The sequence below is a fragment of the Sorex fumeus genome, unplaced genomic scaffold, assembly GCF_029834395.1.
Source record: "Sorex fumeus unplaced genomic scaffold, SorFum_2.1 ptg000007l, whole genome shotgun sequence".
NCBI lineage: Eukaryota > Metazoa > Chordata > Mammalia > Eulipotyphla > Soricidae > Sorex > Sorex fumeus.
The window spans coordinates 45,277,955-45,294,981 of NW_026606064.1; the positions used below are offsets into that span (position 1 = coordinate 45,277,955).

The 17,027-nt window shown below is 42.9% G+C and overlaps 1 protein-coding gene across 1 annotated transcript in view; it reads left to right on the forward strand.

Annotated features, from left to right (window-relative positions):
• Window positions 1-9,674: 9,674 nt before the first annotated feature.
• Window positions 9,675-17,027, forward strand: part of EFCAB2 (EF-hand calcium binding domain 2) — a 121,262-nt gene continuing 113,909 nt past the window's right edge. Inside the window, exon 1 of the mRNA XM_056133017.1 lies at window positions 9,675-9,864. Within this exon, the coding sequence (XP_055988992.1) occupies window positions 9,834-9,864 (31 nt within the window). The 5' untranslated portion in view covers window positions 9,675-9,833. The remainder of the gene's footprint in view (window positions 9,865-17,027) is intronic.

Here is a 17,027-nt window from a genome sequence, read left to right on the forward strand (position 1 = left end):
ACAAAAACCATTAATTTCAGTCAATCATGAGTCACAGGTTTTTATTGAGTATAAGAGGCCATCATCACAGCCCATCCTCCATAGTCAAATTGAGATAATAGCACAAGGTCATTTTTGGTTTAATTCTGAAGTTTGCAATGCTTGGGGGATTGCCTATAAAATACACATGTATATTTTAGTGTCATTTGGTGAATAGAAACAGGAATTTTTAAAAATCCAGTTCTTTCCCCTCAACATTGTGTGCTGTATATGGTTGACTGTTCATGCCGTGTTTCTCCCAACTTTTTTTTTTAATTTTTATTAGTGAAACACCATGAGGTACAATTGTAGACTTCCACATTTTTGTGCTTGGGTTTCAGTTATACAATGATCAAGTACTCATCCCTCCACCAGTTCCCATTCTCCACTCCCACCAATCCCAGTATCCCTCCCACCCCCCATCCCCCTATCCCACCCTGCCTCTGTGGCAGGGCACTCCGTTTTGTTCTCTCTCTCCTTTTGGGTGCTGTGGTTTGCAAAAGAGGCACTGAGTGGCAATCATGTTCGGTTTATAGTCTACTTTCAGCATGCATCTCCCATCCTGGGCGGATCTTCCCAGCACCCTTTATTTGGTGCTCCCTTCTCTATCTGAGATGCCTTTACCCCTAGAGTGTGTGGCTGGCTTCCAACTTTTGAAATCAAACAATTCCCGGTCAAAAAACAAAAGCATAATCATCTTATTTCTCAATGGATCTGGAGGAAAACTCATAATGAAGTTGGGTACAGGGAGAGACATTGGAGTATAATCAAGCTAGGACTGTGAGGAATATTACATGGGATGGCACATACATTTAGGCTACAGAGAGGTCATGGGCATCTCCCTGTATCAGATTGTAGGCAGTTAGCACATTTAGACACACAGTGGAAACGAAAATTCTCTGCTTCTGTTCTACTGTACTAATCACTTAATCACTTAATCCCCGTTATTCATCGATTTATTCGAGCGGGTGCCAGTAATGTCTCCATTCATCCCGGTTGCGTGCTAGCGTAGCCCAATGGTATCTGTTCGTTCTAGGAACATGCAGAGCCTCAAACCGATCATTTAGGGTCTTGATGAAGAAGTCTGACCATCTTATAGGTGGGCGTCCACTTGATCTTTTGATGTCCCGTGGAATCCAATCAGTAATGGCTCTAGTCCAGTGGTTGTCTGTAAACCTCATTACGTGTCCAGCCCATCTGATTTTTGATGTCTTGGCAAATGAGACAGCGTCCCTGATTCTTGAGCGTTGACGAAGATCAGAACTTCGGATTCTATCTCTCATTTGAGTGAATCGTGATATTCCAAGCATAGTTCTTTCGATTCCTCTTTGAGAGACCCGAATAGCGTTCTCATCCTGTTTTCGTAGGGTCCAGGTCTCTGAGGCATATGTTAATGCAGGAAGAATAGTGGAATCAAAGAGATGTGCTCGTAGCTGGAGGTTCTTTGTCCTTTTAGTTATTTCTTCAATGCTCTTGAAGGCATTCCAAGCCGCTCTCTTCCTCCTGTGCAACTCAGGTGCCAGGTCATTCATCATGTTGATTTCTCGACCTAGGTATATATAACTGTTGCATTCGGAGATGGTGGTTCCGTTGAGAGCGAATGGAGTGTCAGGAATAAGGCTGTTTCTCATAAACATTGTCTTCATAAGATTCAGCTGTAGTCCGACCTTTCCACATTCACGGTCAAAGTCGTTCAGCATTTGTGCTGCTTGGTTGATGTTTGGTGTTATTAGAACGATGTCATCAGCAAAGCGGAGGTGGTGTAGTTGCCGACCATCTATCTTCACTCCCATGTTTTCCCATTCCAGTTGTCACATGATGTTCTCGAGGGTGGCACTGAAGAGTTTTGGTGAAATGGTATCACCCTGCCGAACCCCTCTCTTGATATGGATGATTACTTCTTTGTAGAATGGTGAGATCTTGGTAGTGAATACGCAATAGAGCTCACGAAGGATCTTGATGTATTGAGTTTGTACGCCCTGATTGGCTAGGGCTTCCATGACCGCTTCCGTCTCAACAGAATCAAAGGCCTTCTTTAAATCAATGAATGTTAGACAGAGCGGCATCTTGAACTCCCGAGATACCTCAATGAGCTTGGTTATTGTGTGGATATGGTCGATGGTACTGAATCCTTTTCGGAATCCAGCTTGTTCACATGGTTGTCCTTCATCTAGTGTTCTGCTAATCCTATTCAGGATGACACGAGTGAATAGTTTGTAGATGACAGACAATAGGCAGATTGGGCAATAGTTGCCAATGTCGTGAATGTCTCCTTTCTTGTATAGTAGTACAGTCCTGCTGATTTTCCATTGGGATGGAACCTTGCATTCAGACAGGTAGCGTGTGAAGAGTCGAGCCAATGTATTGATGAGTACTGATGGTAAGTTCTTCAGGTGTTCAGGTCTGATCTTGTCTGGGCCAGGTGCTCTTTGTTTCTTTACCGACGAGATGGCATGTTGGATTTCGGAAGGGAGAACATTGGGAACGACATATCCATCATGTGGTATGTGGTATGTGGGCAAGTGGATGTGGCTATTAAAGAGATCTGAGTAGATCTGTACTAATCTGTACTAATAACTGTACTAATATGTTTTCTTAATAATAAATAGGTGAAACCTTTGTAAAAGAACAATACATGTGGGGAGAGAGGTCAAAGCTCTGGAGTGCATACTTTGCATGCAGGAGACTCAGGCTTGATCCCCAACACAACGTGGTATCAACACAACAGGGATGATGCCCCAAGCACTGAGCTGGGAGTAGCCCCTGAACACTGCCAGGTATAGCCTAAAAACCCAAACCAAACAAAAACCACACATGTACACATATTTGTAATATTTATTTTTTGTTGGAGCTTTTCCTTTGTCCTATAAGAGCCACATGGACTATTGTTTTTCTGAATAAACCTTGGGAGGGAAAATAAATTTCAGTACTGACAGTACTGAAATAATAGGGTGAAACGAGCACTACACATGCCAACATTCTACCATCTCAGAGAGACTCAAACTTTATGAATAAAGAACCTTATCTATAAAACTTTTATAAGATTATAGGATGTTTATAACATTCATACATGTTAATTTAACTATTCTACTTCCGCATAGGTCATCAATGAAACCCCTAACCTTTAAACTATGCCCCCTAGGGGGCCAGAGTGATAAGAATAGCAGGCAAGGCACCTCTTACATGTGACTGACATGCAAAGTTTGATCTTTGGCAATGCATATGCTCTCCTGGGTACCATTAGGAATGACCTTTGAGTACCACTGGCTGTGGCACAAAAACCAAAAAGCCCAGCAGATTTGTATGTATTCAGGTACAGCAAGGAAGGTGGAGCTAGAGAGATTGAGGTGCTCCAGTCCCCCTCAGTCCCTACTCTTGACCATACTGGATGGACAATGCTTCCTTCTAGAGAGGGAGGTGAGCAGGCCAAGTCCTGAAGCTTGATAGAAAGGGGAAAGTGAAAAATCCAGAGTAATGTTCTGAAGCAGAATGCTCAGGTGAGGTTTTGAGGTTTAGCAGTGAAAAAATACCTTTCCTCTGAGAGAAGTAATTTTGTTGTCTACCTCATAGTTTTTTTTTTTCACATTAATGTGATAATGATACTAGTATCCTTCCTGCAGGAATATTGTGATGTTTAAGATAGACCATGCAGGGCCGAAGCAATAGCAAAGCAGGTAGGGTGCTTGCATTCCTGGCACCCCATATGGTCCCCTTAGCCCACCAGTAATGATTCTGGAGTGCAGTGTCAAGAATAAGTTCTGAGCATTTATTCTGGTCTGACCCCACTTGGTCTGGCCCAAAATACACAAAAAAACAAATAAACAAAAGATAGTCATGCAAAACGTTTTAATATGGTTCTTAGAATATAGTACATTCTTCACATGGTCTAACCACTGATCCTAGTCATTAAATAGTCACTGGTCCACAATCAACAGAAATCAAATCAGAATTCAAGGGAGAACAATAGGTGGCCTCCAAGTCACAAATGAGAATTCACCCCCTAATCATCCTGTAGCCTCAGAGTAAAAAATAAGATATCGAAACCTGAGTAAAAAACAAGATATCCAAAGGGACATGAAAGATAGTGCCATGGGATGTTGCACATGCTTTGCATGCAGGAGGCCTGGATTCAATTCCCCTGGCCTGGCATATAGTCCGCAAAGCACCTCTAGGAGCAATCCCTAATAAGCTGTGAGTAGTCTCTGAGTAGGCCAGATAACCACCCCCAAACAACACACAAAACAATAATATGTCCAATATAATATAATTAATGAACTACATGAATTGAGATTCAATTCTGGGTTTATTTATCTCCTAAAAACAATTTGCTTGATTCTTCTATACAACATTATCTCCTAATGTAAAGTTAATATGAGTGAAACTGAATTTCTTTTTGGAGCAGGAAGTTAAAAACCATCCTAAAGTCAATTACCAACATAAATTTACATTTTCTCTCAATTTGAGGTGAGCAAGCTTAAACATTTATTGCACTCTCCACTTTTCATCTTTCAGACATTGTTTTTCAATGAATAAAAAGAACAGAGTGGGGCCCTGGAGAAGGCTCAAAGAACGGGAGGGTATGCTTGTGCATGCTGGAGGCCTGATTTGGATCAGGACCCTGCAGCACATAGTTACTCCCTGCCTCTGACCACATCCATGTGCACCACTATCAAGAGGCTGTTGGTGTGTATTTTGTAGGGGGCGAGCCTGATGGGGGGACTACAAGGATGAGGGAAAATGGGGAGTAATCCCCAAACAGAACAAAACAAAACGAAGAAAGAAAGAAGAAGAAGAAAAAAAAAACCCAGAGATTCACCAAAAGTTGCTTAGCAATGAGTATCTCTGAAAAGATCTGCTTAGGACCGGAAATGTTGAAGTAATGAATTAAACAGTGATTTTTGTGTCAATGTGCTTTAAAAGGAATCAGAAAAAAAATTCTTTCTATGCGCTTTGATGTTTTTAAGTGGTTAAAAACATTTGGGAAGGATGGTGATAAATTGTTCCAAAAATGTTTGCCCTTATCATTCTTTAAATGTTTAGGTTACTAAGTAGAATACAAAATGATATTGTATACTTATTTTTTAAAATTTTTGTTTTTGATTTTGGGTTACATCCGGTGATGCTCAGGATTACTCCAGGCCCTGCACACAGAAATTATTCCTGGTGGTGCTTGGGGGACCACGTGGAATGCCAGGGATTGAGCCTGGATCAGCTTTGTGCAAGGCAAATCCTTTACCCTTTGTACTATCGCTCCAGCCCCAAAATTGTATACTTATAAAGAAGCAGCATAGAATAGTGGCTCTGGAATCAAAACTAGTTTTCTAGTTGGTGTTCTTATTATCTAAGAATTTATGCAGTCCTGTAAGTGATGATGTAGACCTTTGGTGAATTACTATTTGGGATTTTAAATTGTAAATATTTTTCCCATACTGCTTTTGTTTTCCTTTTTTTGTTTGTTTGTTTTGTTTTTGGGCCACACCTGATATTCTGCTCCTTGAGCTGTCTTTGATTCCTGATAATTATTTTATAAGCTAAAATCCACCTTCCGCCCCCTCCCCCAAGTCCCGCAAAAAAAGGGGGAAAAAAAAGGCAAAAAATCATAAGTGAAGTTTGCAGCATCACCTCAAGCAGATTCTAGTCAGGAAAAAATAAAGGTTTGAAGTCCAGTATGCTGTTGCTAACTGAAGCTCTAGAAGTTCAGCTTTGATCTCCAAGTATTCCTTCCTGGAAGGAAGTAGGGATTAAGAGAGTGATTTCCTTGCAGGTTCTTTGAACTTTTTTTTTTTTGAGAGGGGTGGTGGTTGAGGGGCCCAGGATGGATAGGAGGCACACCCAGAAGTGCTCAAGGATCAATACTGGTGGTGCTCAGGGGACCTATAGATAGTGCCCAAATTCTCTAAACTTTAAAAACATTAAGTTTATGGAAACTCTAAAATAGGGATTTTGGACATTGTTATTTCTATTTCTTTAGTTAATTTTAAAGTGATTATATAATTCATCAAATTCATGAGATCCGTAATAGCAATGCCTGAGAAAAAAATTTTTCTCCTTTATAAAATCATTCCTCATCTGAGGAAATTTCAATTATCACTATACTAGGAATGTAGACACAATTTGAATGTAATTTTTGAGCTACCGTTACATTCACCCTTTCTGGGCCAGAGAGATATTGCAGCGGATATAGCATTTGCTTGTACACAGCAGACCAGATTTCGATTGTTGGCCCCATATATGATCCCCTAATGTCCCCCAAGAAGTGAGTGATCCCTGAGTGTAAAGCCAGAGTATAGAGCCCTGAGCACAATTTGGTGAGGTCCCCAAACCAAAAAGACCAAAAAAAAAAAAACCCAAAAAACAAACCAACTACCCCCAAACAAACCATTCACTCTTTCTACATCATCTACGTATTTTCGGCAACCGAATTAGTATTCAAATGAGACATTTTATATGCCCCTCCTGGGATATAATTGATGCCAGTGTGAACAAATTTAACTCACTACAAATGTAAACATGCAAAGGACATAAATTGCATACATATGCATCCTTCCTGTTGAAAAATTAAGCGTCACTGTTTAAAACTATGCCATTGCTTTTCTGATCTATCATTAAAGTATAATATCAATGAATGGGATCAAAATTAATTTTGAATCTGATTCTGAGAAATTTTGAGAAATCATTGAGTTTAGTTGAAAGAATGCTCTAACAGCACCTGATATTTCAAAGCTACTCAAACTATTGTTCAGAAACAAATTGTACTACAAAGGAAAAGGAATTGTTAGCTACTGCTTACTAAGGTAAGCTAATATATGCAACTGGGCCAAAATGGTTAGCATAATGCAAATGTCTCTCACTGGACTTTGTGGGCTTTCATCTTAGTAACCTGTTTTTTTTTCCCCCTCCTCTGTGGAAAGTTTTCCAGAGAAAGCATATACTTCAATGTATAATTACCAACTGAAAACTATGTATTAAAATTTTAATACGTGTTCTTTAACTAGGCTAAGTAATACGGGTAACTAGTACCTATAAAACTTGTACATGATTAGGGACTGGAGCAATAGCACAGCAGGTCGGGCGTTTGTCTTGCACGTGACCAACCTGGATTGATTTCCAGTATCCCATATTGCCCCCCCCCCCCCCCACCACACACAGGAGTAATTCCTGAGTGTAGAGCCAGGAGTAATCCCTGTGTATCAGAAGGTGTGATAACACCGCCCCCCCACCCCCCCCCCCCCATGCACATGATTAGCTCTCTGAGGTCTCTCAGATGGAATCCTGGTCTGCCATGCAAAGCAAATGCCCTACCCACTTATCTCTCTGGGGTCCATACTTAACCCATATTTAAAAAAAAAACCATACTGTCTTAAATGTACTTTAGGAGTTTAGAGAAGTAGATAAATGTATTTGAGAATAATTAAAATATTTAAAAGCTTTGCTTCTGAAGCTATTGAAAGACTAAATCCTGTCTTAATTTTAAAAATAATTATTTTATACACATAAAAATCGAGATTTCTAGGCACTGGGGTTGCACAGGCAAAGCATTTATTTCCAGGGCTCAAGAGCTTAGTTTGGCAGGCGGAACCAAGAAACAAAGTTATTGCCAATAAACTCGAGGCCCATAGTGGACCACAGAGGAAGAGGATGACAGGAAAACGCCGAAGTATCCGACCTTCCAGAAGGTCATTGTCCTTCCCCAGCTAACAAAAGTGCACTGGTGGTGGTGCATGTTGGAGCAGGGAGAACAGAGGGAAAGGCTTTCCAACAACAAAAAAACGGAGCTGAAAACGTCTTGCTGGGGTGGGGAACCATTTTTCTGCCAAGGGCTATTTGGATATTTATAACTTCGCTGGAGACACCCAGTACAGACAGATGGGGCTTGCGGCAGCCAATAACAAACGGGCCAGCAAATATCGGGCTAGACCATGTGATTTCGGGATACCGTTCTCAACATTAGAGGGAGTGAAAGGTATACCTGAGACCAAAGTTGGGATTTCTTTTATTTCAAATCCTTTCATTATCTAAATGAATAGTTGAGAGTCTTTAAAAACAAATTAACTACACGAGTATTTTTAAGTATATAAGTATACTTATACCCAAACATCAATAATGTAACTAAATCCAATCTAAATTAATATAAAACTAACAATATAAATATCTACGTATATAAATATTTGGTGAGGTGTTAACTCCGCACCTAGTCATTTAATGTAACTTCTAACATAATTCACTTGTTCATATCCAGTTTCAAAGAATGCTGATAACAGTATCATGAGTATTTTTTCTAGAAATAGATTTTTAACGAATGGGCGAGTTTGCTTTAGGGTTTGCTAAGGACTTACAAAACACGAAGGGGGAATTAAAACCGTTAATGAGACCCTTAAGTAATAGTATCTTGCATTTAAAAGGCCTCTTAAAATTGCGTTATAAATTGCTTTTACATAACATTGGCATCACACATGCACATCAAAATCATGCACCATTGGATTTTGCATATATATATACTCGCTTGAACCACATCATTAGCCGTATTGCTGGACCCTTTTTGGAAAAAGAAATTCTAGCACAGTGAACTGAAGCTAAGAGAGCAAGTCAGCATCATCCTACAGAGCCGTTTCAGAAAAGCGGCCTTTACAACTCTCCCAAGAGTAGTTTTTAGTGCGGGACATGTCACATCTCACAACGAAAGACCAGTAGGACTCGGCGCCTTTGGCTACTAAAAACCTATTCTGTAGGAAGAATCGCAGCCTCAGTGAAGCCGCGCGGTGCTAGCGCCTCGGTCACACGGTTTCGCAGTTGTTTCTCTTCTCGGAGGGAGTCGAACGGCCCCGCCTTCCCCGCTTTAGCTCCAGCTCCCCTGGGCAGAGGGCCAGGCGCGGGGCCGGAGTCGAAGCAGCCCCGGCGTCCCCTGCGGGGCGGCGGGATTCTCGCCCCGCCCAGGGGGCTCGGCCAACGCACTCGACCGCCTGCAGTTCAAAAACTAGAGTGAAATGAAAACCGCGGGGCCGGACCACGAGTCCAGTGGGTCTGAGCGCTCGCCTCGCGGCCGACGCGAGCTCAATCGCTCGCCGGCACCCGACAGCGTCCCCCGAGCACCGCCACGAGTGACTCCCGAATGCAGGGCCTGGAGCAAGCCCCGAGCGCCGCCAGGACGGACCCCCCCCCCCCCAAAACAAACAAAAAATAAATCGGGCCACGTTGTACAAACTGCGGGGGCAGGGGAAGAAGGGGCAGCGTGTTTGTGTGTGTGTGTGCGCGCGCGCGCGCGAGAGAGAGAGACAGACAGACAGAGAGATCCTCAAAGGGATCGGAAATCAGAGGAAAGGAAAGGGCTCAGAAGTTCATTATATAAAAAGTTCTTAGTGGGGGCTGGGGCGATAGCACAGCGGGTAGGGCGTTTGCCTTGCACGCGGCCAACCCGAGTTCGATTCCCAGCGTCCCGTATGGTTCGCTGAGCACCGCCAGGAGAAATTCCTGAGTGCATGAGCCAGGAGTAACCCACCGGGTGTGACCCAAAAGGCAAGAAAAAAAAAAAAGAGGTTCTTAGTGCCCAGTGGCTTTTCACTTTTCTTTGGTTGGATCCCGGCGTCCGTGGCGGGCAGCGGGCCAGTGTTTGTGGGACGCAGCGGCAAGGGCGCCCGCCGGGCATCTATCCACAACCCTGTCCCCGGCGCCTCCCGCCCGCGGCCCGCGTCTCCGTCCCCCGGCTCCGCGGCGCCGCTAGGGCGAGCGATGGTCGCCGCGGGGGCCCGCGCCGGGGCAGGGACGCCGCGAGCGAGGTGAGCCCCAGGCGTCTCCCGGGAGACGGGCTCCGCCACAAGATGGCGGCCGAGAAAGAAACGGACGTCTCAGGTAAGAGGCGCCGGGCAGCCAAGGCCCTGCAGCCTCCCGCCCCGCGCGAACTGCCCGGGAAAGCCGCGTCCGCAGCTCTCCGCGGCCGGAAAGCGGGGATTAAAGGCTCCCGCCGCCTTCCCGGGGCGCCGCCTGCCCCGCCCGCCCGCGGCTCCCTCAGGGCCCCGCCCACAGTGCTCGGCCGCTTTTCCGCTCCGTTGGCGGCCCCGGGCGGCCATGGCGGCCTCCTTCACGGCGCGCAGCCGCCAAACGCCGCTCAGGGCCTGTGCGCCCCGCGCCGCATCCGCTGCAGTCGCGACTGTGGACTCGCGGGGGCGGGCTTGTGAGGTGGGGGGGGGGGGAGGGAGGCTGCGCCCAGGTCTCCTGGCGGGCCTCGGCCGGCTCGGGTCCCTGAGAGCCACCGCCACCATTTTGCCTCCTCCCGTGGAGACGTGGGAGGGAGGAGGCCTCTGGGTCCCGGGCGCCCCCTCGGGCGCCTCCAGCTCCCCGAGTGCTTGACCCGCGCAGCGCCGCCCGTCTGGCGTCTGGAAAACAAAACAACCCGAGCTGGACGCGCTGACGCGCGCGGGCACGCGGATGGGTCTCGGGTGCTCGCCGCCTGTCCGCCCGCCCCGCGCCACGAAGCGTCTGGGGCCCGGGCTTGGGGCGTTTCAGGTGTAAACCTGACGCCCCACCTTCATTTCTGAGACTTTTTAACCCTTTGCGACGGGCGACAAGATTGCAAACTGGATTCTTGGTTCTCTATCTTTTTCTTTGCTCGAGGCGGCTTTTGGTGTACGGTGACTGGTAAACAAATCAAAAGCTTTAAAAGCATTTAAAAGCATTGTGGAAAGCCTGAAATTGGGTTAAGATCGTGGAAAAGAAACTAACACTCCCTCTTCGGCGCTTTTTCCTGAATGCGGCCAACACTGTAGCAACTGATCAACCGTTTCTTAAAATGGAACCAAGTGTAATCAGGTTAATATTTACTAGTGACAAGTCAGATTTAGTCACTTGTCCTTGGCGGTCCCAGAAAAACCGAGAAACACAGGAAAATTCCAAAGATAGGGCTATAAATAGTGGCAGTGCTTTTTTAGGTGGTATCCTTTGAAAAAAAAATTGGGGCATAATTTTTTGGGGAGGGGTGGGTTGAGGGTGGAGCATTCTGAGCTCTGCTCAGGGCTTACTTGTGGCTGCGCTCCTGGATATCTCTGGCGAGCTCAGGGGAACTATCTGGGGTGATGGGCATCCAACTTAGGCTGGTGGCATGCAAATCGGCTGTCCCCCGCTGCTGTACTAGCATCAAATATTTTTATTTTGAAAAATGTAAGGAGAGCGAGTGAACGACAAGAGTACCTGCAGTTGTGATAGGGACAGCAGAGTGTACCTGAAAATAATGTGCTGATTTAAAAGAATGCTGAGTCCTAAGAAAATGATTAACTTGGGGGATCCTGAGTGATAGTACAACTGGTGGGGCGCTTGCCTTGCATGTAGCCCACCCTGGTTCAATCCCCAGCCATCCCATATGGTCCTCTAGGCTGCTCCAGGTGTGGCTCCACAACAAAACAAAAGTTAATTGTTTTAAGATTATTGTTTATACTTCCTGCAGGAAATCAAACGACTTTTTTAATTCGGGGGTCTTTGAGGGTCACTAATGTTTGGGCTATGATACTGGGGGATTTCTGACCTGTGCTAGGGGTCCAGTTGGGTCTGTGCATGCAAGGCAAAGTGCTTAAACACCTTGTGCCTCAGATGACTGCCTTTCATTTATTCAATTCTTATATTTACAAAAATCTGTTGATGTAAAGGAAAAGGCATTAGATGAATTAAGTTTAGTATGGCTATATACATATTAAAGTTTTTGATTAGATCAGGGGCTAAAGAGTTAGTAGTACAGTTGGTAGAACAAATGACTTCTGGGTGTGGCCCAAAAGAAAACAGGAAAAAATTATCTAATTTTATTAGCTCATTATGAAAAAGTGTCCTTGATTATGCTGCAGATAAGGTTTTATTTCTCTGCTTTTTGAAAAAATGGTTTTGGGGGTTAGCATTAATGTGAGGGTTAGTTTCCAATCTTTTGAATTGCCTCTCTGGCCTCTACCTTTATATTTAAACTTATTTGGAGGAAAACAGTTCTGTCTAAAATCATAGAACTAATGGCTGACAAAAGCTGGCATTCATTCAGCTGGAATAGGTAACATCTATGGAAGCCTTCTACTTAAGTGAGAACTTTGGTGTGTTGCTTGTAGGAATGGGGGAGCAAAGTGTCAGGGAGTGAGACAGCTACTGCCACTTGCTTGCCTGGGTCTCTTGACCTGAAGGGCCTGGGGAGTGGGTATAAAACTGGAAAGGTGTATGGCATGAACATTAGGACCCTTGCTTCATGCTGTTTCCACAGGCAGCCTTTAAGCGGCACCTGAGAAGTGAGTGGTCCATGTGGAGTGGGAATTCGTTCCTCCCACCTGAGATTGTGGGGGAGGCATGGTTCTCAGGCCAGAGTGAGGATTTGCTTTTTTTCAGGGAAAGAAAAATCAATCCCGATCTCATCTCACATTTCCCAGGTTTGTTGTCTACTCTAGCAGAAAGGAATTTCAGAAGACACAGAGTGAGGCCAAGTTCTCTTATTTAGGAAATATGAGAGAAATTATAGAAGAGGGAACCCCATAATGTAAGAGAAAAGAATTTACACATCCCAGATTGGGATGTGGGTTATTCCAGAGTGGAAGGCCAGCACTTGCTTTTGCAAAGTTGGTTTTATAAAGTATTTACAGATTGCTCTGGCTTGGGGATTTTTGTGTTAGGTAAGAGTTCTTTTTTAGGAAAATGGACTTAGAATTTTTGGTGATCTTCTTTCATATTCTTTTTGTTTTGGGGATTTGGGGCCAGACCTGATGGTGCTCAATGCTTAGAACTGAACCTGGGCTTGCCTCGTGCTGGGACAGTACCTTAACCCCTGTACAGTCTTTCCAGATTTCTTTCATCTTTTCTTTTTTTTTTTTTTTTCTTTTTGGGTCACACCCGGTGATGCACAGGGGTTACTCCTGGCTCAGGAATTACTCCTGGTGGTGCTCGGGGGACCATATGGGAATATGGGATTCTGGGAATTGAACCAGGGTCGGTTGCCTGCAGGATCAGCCCTACCCGCTGTGCTATCACTCCAGCCCCTTTCTTTCATATTCTCACTTTTTTTTCCCCTTAAATTCCTGCCGAAGTTTTTCTTCTAAGTATTTCCAGCCGGGTGCTGAATCCTTTCAGCCTCATCAGGCCTCAGTTTCTGCATCTCCAAAAAGCATCCAGCATTTGTATTTTGGGGCTGACAAAAGGGCTCTTCTTTTTTAGATCCTATCTTGGTTTTGTTACTTCCTAAAACTCATTGCCAGGGGACTGTCATCTGACCACCTGCCTGCCTCCAGAGGATACAAAGTTTTTTGTTGTTGTTGTTGTTGTTTTTTTTTTTGAAACTAAACATTTTTCTTCCTAAAAGGATCAACTTTGTTAGGGTCTTCCTAACAAAGTTGGGGGAGAACACTTGCCTGGTCTGAGCAACCTGTGTTCCAGACACAGTGTCAGGTGAGTGATAGCTTTGGTCTGTGCACAACAGTGGGCCCCACAGAAAGCTTATCAGAAAAGCAGCAGCACAGTCCCTGCCCTGCTGAATCAGAGTGCGTTTTCCCAGACCGACAACAAATCCATGCATATATTAAAGTCCGAGAAGCACTGATATATATATGCATATATATGCATATATATATATACCCCCTTTTGTTTTGTTGGATGGGGGCTACTCCCATCAGTGCTCAGTGGGACCATGTGGTACTAGGGAATCAGACCTGAAACTCACATATGCAAAGCTTGTATTCCCACTCTGAACCATCTGCTTTCAAAAAGTTTTATAAGTTAACTGTCATTATAGTTTGAAGAACACTACAAAATAAAGGTATGTTGTCTGAGGATAAATGAGAGACTAGGAATACCATGTTTGAACATTCAACTCTTATACTTCTCAGCTCTGGTTTCAGAAATTGCATCATCGGATTACTTAAGATTGATCAGGCTTTGAGGATTCACTCTAACTAAACTCATTCCAGAGTGATATGAACCTGAATGAATCATTAAATAAGGACATGGTAATATATTCACTAGAAAGCTGATCTTGGCAGCATTTTATGAAACTTTGGAAAGATGCACTTAGAGTTCAAAAGTTCCTTGATGATAGGCTAGAGAGATAGAACGTGGTTAAGGCATTTAACTTTCCTATGGCTAACGTGGGTTTGGTGCACGCCAGAACTGCGTATGTTCTTTTGAGCACAACCAGGAGTTGCCCCTGAGCACAGAACCCAAGCCACTCCACCCCTCCAACCACAGTTGTTTGATGTTCATGGAATCACCCAGAAGAAAGAATAGTGTTGAAGGATTTATTCATTACCATATAAGCTTCAAGAGATTGGAGACCATTTCTGTTGTTATACTTAGTGTCTTACAGAATACTTAAGCACATCAGAAACCCAATAAAGATTTGTTTTATTTAGACCACTTTGTTATTTATTTTTAATGAATCACGTTTTCAGACCACTTTGAATTAAAGCTGTTTTTATTTTAGCCAATTGATATTTTGCAAAAATCATTTACATATTTACAAGTACCTAAGTCTATTGTTAAGGTGTTTAGTTTTTGTTTTTTCTTTTCCTATTTTAGATCAGCAGTATACTTGTTTCTTCTGCTTCAATGAACACTTTTTTGAGAGCCAGATTGTTTATTGCATACTTCTCAAAACCACTATAAAAGTTCTTTGTAGCAATGTATCTTTTAAGTCATCTTTAATTTTGAACTTTTTTTTTTAAGTTTTACAAGTGTTGAGAATACTGTTAATAAAAATTAAGTCCATGGCAGGAGCTATTATACTTACCTTATAAAATTTTTAAATAATGTACACTAAAATTCTTATGCTTGTTTGTAGCATTTTAATGCTTTTATATATTGTCTTTTATTATCTTTTCCCCTAGATTTAAAATTGTACATAGTGTTAGCTAAGAAAAAAGAGAACTAAAATCTTAAAATAAAGTTAATAAAAATTTTAGTTGATTTCATTTGTTTTCCTGAAAGAAGAATGTTTGAAATAAAGTAGGAAAAGTCAATTTTATTTGTGTGTATGTGTGTGTGTCTGTGGGTGGGTGTTTTGGGCCACACTGAGCTCAGGGCTTACTCCTCGCTCTGTACTCAGGGATTCACTCCTTCAGGTCTTGGAGAACTATATGTGATATGGGGAATAAACCTGAGTCTGGAGCATTCAAGCCAAGGGTTCTTACCTGCTGTAACATAGTGTTTGGGGCCACACCTGTCCATGCTCAGGGCTTATTCCTAGCTCTGTGCTCAGGGATCACTCCTTGCAGTCCTTGGGGAACTATTTGTGGTGCCAGGAATTGCACCAGGGTCTGGTATGTGCAAGGCAAATACCTTTCCTGCTGTACAGCCTCTTTGACCCAGAAAAATCAATTCTGAAGGCCTATCATTCTTCTAAAGCTTTGTTGGTCAGAACATTTTCTTCCTTTTTGTTCTGTTTAAAGGAAGAATTGTTTTCAGTATCTTTAAATCTTGGGCTGGAGCAATAGCACAGCGGGTAGGGCGTTTGCCTTGCACGCGGCTGATGTGGCCATCCCAGGTTCGATTCCTCTGTCCCTCTCGGAGAGCCCAGCCAGCTACCGAGAGTAGCCCACATGGCAAAGCCTGGCAAGCTCCCTGTGACATATTTGATATGCCAAATACAGTAACAAGTGTCACAATGGAGATGTTACTGGAACCACTTGAGCAAATTGATGAACAATGGGAGGACAGTGACAGTGATCTTTAAATCTTATTTTATTGTCTCACAAACACTTTTATTTATTTTTTTGGTGAAGCAAAGTAGTTTTTACTGAAACTTGTTTAGAAAGATGTGAGGAGAGAGAGGGAAAAGTACATGTTGGTGAGAGAACACAAGCTTCTTTAGAGTGAAAATTAGCAAGCTAAGAAACATAGAGAAAAGCAAGTGAGATATGTGTTCAAGAGAGAGCACAGGCTTTAAAAGCAAGCTTCCAAACACTTCTATATAGAACTGTAAGACTTATTTATAATTAAAATCATGTCTATGAAATGAACTGCATAGACATAAGATACTAGGTTTTTGGCACACCTTTGTGTTTTGGGAAGTCATGTCAGTTATTTTAGAAAGTCTCAAATAGTCAAAGGTTCACGCTTAGATTTACTATTTTTGTTGTGCTAAAATATTGTTTCTTATTTTGCATAGTTTGATAATATTACTTAGCAAAGAGCGTCCACTTTAGCGATCAGCTAACTTCTGGATAGATGATATTTTTCACTTAATTTTTTTTAAATTTTGTGACTATTCTCTTAAAACCTAAAGTAAAAAATACCCTAGAAATTACAGATGAATTAATTTTGCATGTCATTAATTTTTCAAAGTGAACTGTGGATAGTACAAAGTGTGGAATAGTAAAACAGGTAAGCTTTGAATTCCAGCCTCCTTAAGTTCTTTCTGATTTTAGTCAAGATAGTAAGCCTTAATATCCTGAAAGAAATAACTATACTTGTTTCTAATATTGGAGGATAGTGTCTTTTTTTCATCTTTATTCCCCTAGCATCTACTACAATGCCAGGATTAAAGAAATGTTGAATGGAAGGAAAGTACTTGGCAAATTCTAGGGAATCTGTGTGATATGAAATCTAAGAGTTAAGAAAAACTTAAGTTTAAAAACTAATTGCTGACATGATATATTCGTGCATATTTTGGAAGTCACAGTCAGTTTTCTCAGTGTTTTTAGCTGATAGATATATAGATGACAAACTGAAGAAGAAAATAACTTATTGAAATATAATGCTATTTTTTCATTTTTGGGGTCTCCCAAACAGTGCTCAGGAGATTTAGAGGCCCTATTGGTGATTTTGGATGATTGGTCTGGCAGTTAATGTAAGAGCTCAAGGATATGATGCTGCTTAGGCTCTGTGGTGTCAGTGCTGGAGATTATCTGGGATACTCCTCACCCCTCCACCCTCTCCCGGTGCTGGGAGCACTGAGGACATGCTTGGAGTGGTACTTAAGGTTTTTCAAGTCTAAGTGGGATGTTCAGTAGGCCATCTATGACCAGAATTGAACAGGGCTGGGCATATGCCAACTCTAACACATTGTC